This window comes from Chrysochloris asiatica, unplaced genomic scaffold (genome assembly GCF_000296735.1).
Source record: "Chrysochloris asiatica unplaced genomic scaffold, ChrAsi1.0 scaffold00349, whole genome shotgun sequence".
Classification (NCBI taxonomy): domain Eukaryota; kingdom Metazoa; phylum Chordata; class Mammalia; order Afrosoricida; family Chrysochloridae; genus Chrysochloris; species Chrysochloris asiatica.
In genome coordinates, this window is record NW_006408867.1 from 1,263,865 (window position 1) to 1,271,689 (window position 7,825).

General features: G+C 40.3%; 1 protein-coding gene across 1 annotated transcript in view; it reads left to right on the plus strand.

The window, feature by feature from the left end:
* The first annotated feature begins 2,355 nt into the window (after positions 1 to 2,355).
* The window catches only part of LOC102832989 (dimethylaniline monooxygenase [N-oxide-forming] 5-like), a 33,099-nt gene continuing 27,629 nt past the window's right edge, over positions 2,356 to 7,825 (plus strand). The window contains exon 1 of the mRNA XM_006875999.1: positions 2,356 to 2,490. Within this exon, the coding sequence (XP_006876061.1) occupies positions 2,356 to 2,490 (135 nt within the window). The remainder of the gene's footprint in view (positions 2,491 to 7,825) is intronic.

Below are 7,825 nucleotides of genomic sequence, written 5' to 3' on the forward strand. Positions count from 1 at the left end.
TGGATAGAGAGAAATACTTTTAACTGACGGTATATGGAGGGGATTATAATCATTGTAATGAAACAAGTTATATGAATTGTTGAATGTGAAACTGATGATGTGCCCTGTAAACTTTCACTCATTCCACAATAAAAACCTTAAAAAAGAAAGAAAGAAAGAAAGAAAGAGCGAACGTTCAGCATGAGTGACACGCAAGATGCCTACCTAGAGAAGCGGCGACAGCAGAGGCGGTGGCATGGAGAGACAGAGCAGCTTCCGGTTCTAAGCCTACAGACGGAGTAACACTGAGTGCCTATGGGCAGGAGACTGCCTTGAAGAATGTGCCCTTTGGGGATTCACAGACTGGCTAAAAGAACTTTGTAACAGGAGTTCCAGTAGAGCAGATGCCAAAGTACCACATGGCTGAGAGGCTGAAAACAAGAGTGAGGCCTGCAGTATGGCAGACAAGTGGCATTCCTGACTGGAGATCTACAGTGTCCTGAATTAGTTTTGATCCTGAATTGTACCCTGCTCACTTCCTTAATAAGGAGCTCTGGTAGCGTAGTGGTTACGAATCAGGCTGCGAACCTCAAGGTCAGCAGTTGGAAACTACTAGCTGCTCCACGGGAGAAAGATGAGGCGTTCTGCTCCTGTAAAGATTTACAGCCTCGGAAACCCTGTACAGGGTTGCTATGAGTCGGAACCGACTCCACGGCACACAACAACAACACTTCCTTAATAAACCCCATAATGTGACTATTGTTCTGCGTGGCTACTACAATAGATTATCGAACCCAGATGTGAAGCTGAGAGTGCTGTGGAAGGAATGGTTAGTGTCAGAATAGGATAAAGAAGGTTGTAGGGCGGATACACGTCTGACCTCTGCTTCATAGGAACTGGCCTTGGGCTGATTTTGAGTTTGTTTTTCCCCATTGTAAAGCCAGTGGAAGTCAGACATGGTCTCTACGTGGTTTTGGCACCATGGTAATTTTAATATTCTCCACCATAATTCAAATGCCTTGAGTCTCCTTTGGTCTTCTTTAATCATTGTACAACTTTCACATGTATATGAGGTGATTACAATACCTTGACTTGGATCAAGCACACCTCAGTCCTCTAAGTGACATATTTGATCTTAAACACTTTGAAAAGGTCTTGTGTAGCATATTTGCCTAATGCAATACATCCTTTGATTTCTTAAAAAAAAAAAAAAAAATACCAGTGGCATAGCTTCCAGCATCACAGCAACCCACAGGTCACTAGAGTGCAACAAACTGATAGACAAGTGGTGGAGGACTGAGCTATTTGAAGTTTTGTGTCAACTTAACTGGGCCATGATTCTCAGTGATCTGGCACTTCATATGTAAATAGACCCCCTGATATGATTTGGTATGATGAAACAATTAAAGGGTTAAGGATAGAATATACCATCTTTAATCCCATCACCACCCTTATCCAATTTATGGGAGATTCCCAAGGGTGTGGAATGCAACACCCTTATCTTAAAAGAGATAGAAGGAAAGAGACTTCAGCAGAGAATGAAGAACTTTCTACCACCAAGGCAGAAGAGCCTGGAGTGGAGTGCATCCTTTAGACCTGGATTCCCTGCACTATGAAGCTCTTAGATCCAGAGGAAGATTGATGCCAAGATATACAGAGAACTCCAAGGAATGTTGGGCCTACAGATGCTAAAAAGAGACAAGGACCTTCCTCCAGAACTGGTACTATGAATTCGGACTTTTCGCCTACTAAACCGTCGGATAATAAATTTCTAATTCTTAAAGCTATCTACTTGTGGTATTTCTGCTATAGTAGCATTAAGTAATTAAACAAGGACTAAGATGTACCTGGAGTCCCGGTGTGGTGCTGTAGGATAAGCACTGAACAGCAAGGTTTGTTTGAGTCTCATGGTTGCCAGTTCAAACTCACCAGCCACTCCTTAGAAACCCTATACAAGGTCCCTCTGAGTTGGAGCCGATTCAACAGCACGGAACAAAAACAAACATGATAAGATGCACGTGGAGTCCTGGTGTGGTGCTGTAGGATAAGCCAGTGGATTTCAGGTTGACCAGTCAACGGCATTTAACAACATATGTATATACATGTATTTATATGAATATATGGTGTGTGTGTAAATTACAATAAAAGAAACATAAAAATTAAGTCATATAGTCAAGGAAATTTGAGCAGTCAAACCTCTATTTAAAGCAATCATCTTTGTCACTCTGGGTAACTGAATGGCTTAAGATCTTTGAATACACTCTTCCTTAAATGCATTAACTAGCAATTTTATAAAAAATATCATTTTATAGTATAAAAAATTCACATGCCAATAAATTCTGATTTTGTAATTTACATTTCCTGATACAAAAGACAATGCCAGGGAAAAAAGTTGCAGTGATTGGTGCTGGGGTCAGTGGATTAAGCGCCATTAAGAGCTGTCTGGAGGAGGGACTGGAGCCGACCTGCTTTGAACGAAGCTATGACATTGGAGGACTGTGGAGATACGAGGTAAGTTTAAATACTATGTTTCTATATGTATGATGATGTCCCCCTCTTTCCCAAGAAATAGAATATAAGTATTATGCATTAATTTATCATTTAATTATCAACATAAGAATAATTATTTTTATGACTGTATGGTGAATACCAATCTCTTCTTTTTCCCAAGGATAACACTCAAGCTTTTCTTCTTCCTTCTAAAGTCTAGCTTCTTGAAATGGGAATGCATGCTTGTTCTCTGCATTTTCTCACACATCTAACCTTTGCTACATCAGCACCCTCCCCACAAAAAGTAAAATTAAATAGACTTTCTGCCTTCAAATTTCTTACTTTATCAAAGGATCTAAAAATGCCAGAACCAACTTGTTTTTAAAACACTTGTTCCTGTCTTCTGTGATTCCATTCTCTTCTGTACTTTTCCTTCTCACTATTTTTCTGCTTGGTCTCTAAATATGACTGCTTGGGACTTTATCTTTTATCTTCTGAACTTTTTTCAAGTTTCTTATGGAATCTTTTTATGGCTTCTTGACTTCATCTACCTCACAGATACTCATGATTCTTAGATCTTTATCTCTAGCCTAAAAGCATATTTGCATTAGAGCAAGTAGCACTCACTGTCCCATAAACAAGCTTTCTGAAATCTCAAAGGCTTAGCCCAATAACAGTTTTTGTTTCTGGCTTGCATTATGAGCAAACAGGGGTTTGATGGCCATTCTCTAGGTTATACCTCTGATCTATGTGGTGTCAAAGGGTGCCAATAGGGGAAATGATGAATGGTGGAAACAGAGCAATTCTTAACTGCCTAGATTTAGCCTAGAAATAATGGTGGATTCCTGTTTTTGCTAATCTCTTGGATGCTTCACCAAACACCTCTTAGCCCTTTTAGGTCATTCATTCTCTGTGTAATCAATTCCCTGCATTATATTCCCTGCTTCAATTACAGAGAGTGGTTTCTGTGTTCTTGGTTGAACAATGATGGATACAGGCATATCAGCAGGAAAGTTTCAGCCCCCCACAAAACTCTGAGCATATAACCACTATTGCTCCTATCACACTGTATGTGGTTGCTGACTTCCTGTGTAGAGATTTTACAACATTTGATGTGTATCTTGTGCCTCACAATAGCCCCATAAAGTAAGCACTTGACACTAGAATCCTAGTTTATGCTAGCAAATCTGGGTTCAGTAGGAGCCCTGAGCTCTGTGAAGGGTTCCCATGCTGGTCTTGCCTGAACTGTGTCAGGTACCCAAGCTTGAAGGCAGCACACAGGGGGCAGATGCTCTATGCCCAACCCAGATCTTCTCCTGCATTTCATCTGACAAGTGTGGTGTTCCTTCAATCTTCCCTCAGGGATTCTTCAACTTTTCTAAGTTCCAGGAGTGTGAATGACACATCCCCCAAGTTTTCAGTGGTAATGGTCTCTATTTTATCTGTTCAGTCATTTCAGTGATAATTGGGGGAGGCATGTCAGCTCGCCATCTTAGAGCAAGGTTCTAGAGGACCACCTAAAGCTCATCCTGAGGTGATGATAGAAGGAAAATATTTTCAGATCTTCAGATAAGACTTCTCAACTCCATTCCCTCCCACCACCAAACAAACATGAAATTAGACATCGAATCCCTAGGGCAGCCAGAGCTAGAGTGAGTAGGATGAGTGGCCTTAAATAGCAAAAAGTAGGTAAGCACATATTATATATATATATGGAAGCCTATATATATATAGGAAGAGAGGAAGAGTTGGCCACATGGCAGACTAGGAAGAAATGCTACACAGATCCTCTACAACACAGATAAGAAAAACCAAGTGAAACAGATGTAGGTGATAGTCCAGGAACCCTGAGCTACAGATGAAGGGATGTGAAAGTGGATTGGATGCTTACTAGGAGAGGAAGCTGAACAGATAAAGAAGAAAAAAAAAAGGAGACCAACTGATGACCTGTGTCGGCCAACCAGACAGAGTGCAGCCATCTTAAAATATTGTGAGCAGCATCAGAGACAACATATTGATATTGTAGAAACATTTCAGTGACTCACAGAGATAAAGGAGCATTTTTTTTTCTTGTTCTTCACACTCCCCTTGTGACCAGAGTCATGGCTGGTCACCACCTATATGCACCCCTAGCAAAGCTCCCACTCTCCTGGAGGTCAGAGCCGCATGGAGGTGAGCACCAGTTGTACATCCATCAAAGTGAGTGGGGAGTTACCTGCACCAACCCTGGTACCTGAATTTAGGTGAGCTCTGCTCCAAACCTGCAAAGTTGGTCCTGGTCATACCTGGACTTAGGAGAAGCAATTGAACAGATGTATGTAGGGGGAAATAAAGGAGGTAGGTGATCTGTGTCAGCTGGCCAGGTGGAGAACAACCATCTTGAAGTTTTGCAGGTGACTTTGAAGGCAGTAGTGGTGACACAGAGGCATACCACTTATTGACTGATAGAAAGTGCAAAATGTTTTTTTGTACCTCATATAACCCTGGTCACCAGAGGCGTGACCAGCCTCCATCCACAAACCATCCAAGCAAAGCTCCTGCTCTCAAGGTCAGAGACAGATTAAAGTAGGTTGGGAGCTAGCAGCACCAGCTTTGGCACCTGGAACCAGGTGTGGCCTGCCCCATACCTGTAGAACTGGTTCTAAAAAGCTATAGATTAGCAGAATCTCTCTCCTTGGCTGTACTCTGGGATAGAAATACCCTGATCCCTCAGCTGTTTTGGGGTCTGCATGAACTACTTCCAACTTAGCCCCACAGGAACTCTAGTTAGGACATGGAGGGTCACTGTCTTGTTCTTTGCCTACTTACCATATGGCATATTTGGCAGAGACCCCAGAATTTTCTTCTTTCTGGGCCTGCTGTTTCTATTCATTGTTTTTGTTGTTTATTCTTTCTTCTCCTTCATCTTCTCTTTATCTGACCTTGGTTTTTATCCTTCCTATCTTCATTTTCATTTTTTCCTTCTTTTTGCCTAGTTCTCTTTCCCAACCATCTTCTGCTTCTTTAATTTTTTTTTTCTCTTGGTAGTATTTTTACTACCCTTTAATCTCTTTCCCTTTTAACATTTTGCTTAGTTCTTTTTCTTTATTTTTTCTCTCTCTAATTTTTCTCTTCCATGTCTTTTTATTCTTCTCTCCATTTTTTCTCTCTTGGAATTTTATACTATTTTACTAACTCTTGCCTATTTTTTTTTTTTTTTCTTTCTTTGTTCTTTTCTGTTTTCACTGTTGTTTGCTTATTTATTTGTTTGTTTTACTTGTCTCTTGTGTGTGTGTTTTCTCTTCTTGCTTCATCCAACAGGAGGCAGCAACCATGCCCATACAGGCATACCCTCTACAACCCCACCCACTGGGCAAGAGTCAATACCAGCTGCTATACACCTGATCAATGACAACAACCAGCATCAGCCAAACCCATCCTAAATGGAGCTGCATAAACAGTGAACAGAGAACAATGCACACATTTCCATCCCCTAATCACACCCACCAAGGAGCTCTGGTAGCGTAGTGGTTACAAATCGGGCTGTGAACCTTAAGGTCAGTAGTTTGAAACTACCAGCCACTCCGTGGGAGAAAGAGGAGGCTTTCTGCTCCCATAAAGATTTACAGCCTCGGAAACCCTGTACAGGGTTGCTATGGGTCAGAACCGACTTGATGGCACATAACAACAACAATCACACCCACCAGGAGGTGGCTGGTGAGTGCCTAAGAGCACCAACATACAATCATCCATTTAATACAAATACAACACCACAGTGTCTCAAAAGCAACTGACAATTTTTATTCACACAAATAAACAAGACAGAGTAGCTTAAACATGTGACCAAGAGGCAGAAATAGAAAATATTTTAGAGGAAAAAAAGTCTTTGGAAATACCTGAATAAGAATTCAAGAAGATAATATTTAGGTACCTCCAAATGATTAACAGAGAGATCAAGAAAAAGAAAGAATTCAGAAAACATTACAGGAACAAACAAAATAAATAAAGGATTGGTGACAATACAAAACTTTCTAATAAAAATCCAGAAAACTAAAATTTCAGAAGTAGACAACACATTAAAAAGGAAAAGGAGTAGATTTGAATCAATGGAAACCCAAATTAGAAAGCTTGAAGAGAAATATTTAAACACTCGTAAACTAGAAGAACAATCAGAAAAAATAATGAAAAAGTTCAAATAAAACCAAAGACACATGAAGGACACCATGAAAAGGAATAGCTTACAGGTGATAGAAATTAAAGAACAGGAAGAGACAAGGAAAAGCACAGAAAAGATAGTTGAAAAGCTGTTGGAATAAAACTTCACTAGCAACAGGTGAACAAACTCCAAACAGGATAGACCCCAAAAGAAAATCACCATGACATACATAATCAAACTCTAAAAATCAAAGGTAAGAAAAGAATACTGAAAGAAGTTCAGGAAAAATGAAGTTACCTGCAATGAGAACCAATAAAACTAAGCTCTGGTTTCTCATCAGAAAACGTGCATGCAAGAAGGCAATAGAAAGGCAATACACAAAACTTTGAAAGAAAAAAAAAGCCAACCAGCAAAACTGTCTCTCAAATATGATGGCAACATTAGAATATTCCATATAAACAGAAATCAAAAGAATTTGTAAAAACCAGACCAACTTTACAAAAAATACTAAAGAGAGCCCTAAGGACTAAGAATCAACAACAGCAGACAACAACCTGAGACTGACATGCACAGCAACGCCTCCTAGAATTCAATCAAGATATAGAGGTATACAAAGTAAAACGAATCTACAAGACAGAAAATTGTTGTTGTTTCTTGTTAGGTGCCATCGAGCCGGTATTGACTCATAGCGACCCTATGCACAACAGAACAAAATACTGCCTGGTCCGGGGCCAACCTCACAATTGTCACACTTGAGCCCACTGATGCTGCCACTTTGCTAATCCATCTCACTGGGAGTATTCCTCTTTTTCTCTGACCCTCCACCTTACCAAACATGATATCCTTTCCCAGGAACTGGTACCTCCTGATAATATGTCTGAAGTATGAGAGAAGAAGTCTGGCCATCCTGGCCTCCAAGGAGCACTCTACCTGCACTTCTTCCAACAGAGATCTATTTGTTCTTTTGACAGCTCATGGCACTTTCAATATTCTCCTCCAACATCACAAATCAAAAGCATCAGTGCGTCTACAGTCTTCCTTATTCACTGTCCAGCTTTCACATGTGTGTGAGGTTATTGAAAATACAGTATCATTGGCTCTTGATTATATGCTACCCTTTGAAATGGTTGAACATCAACCATTTCCTTTTGGTAAAGTGACTCTGTGTATTTCTTCCATCTTCTTTTGATGCTTTCTGTATCATTCAATAATTTGCCCAGA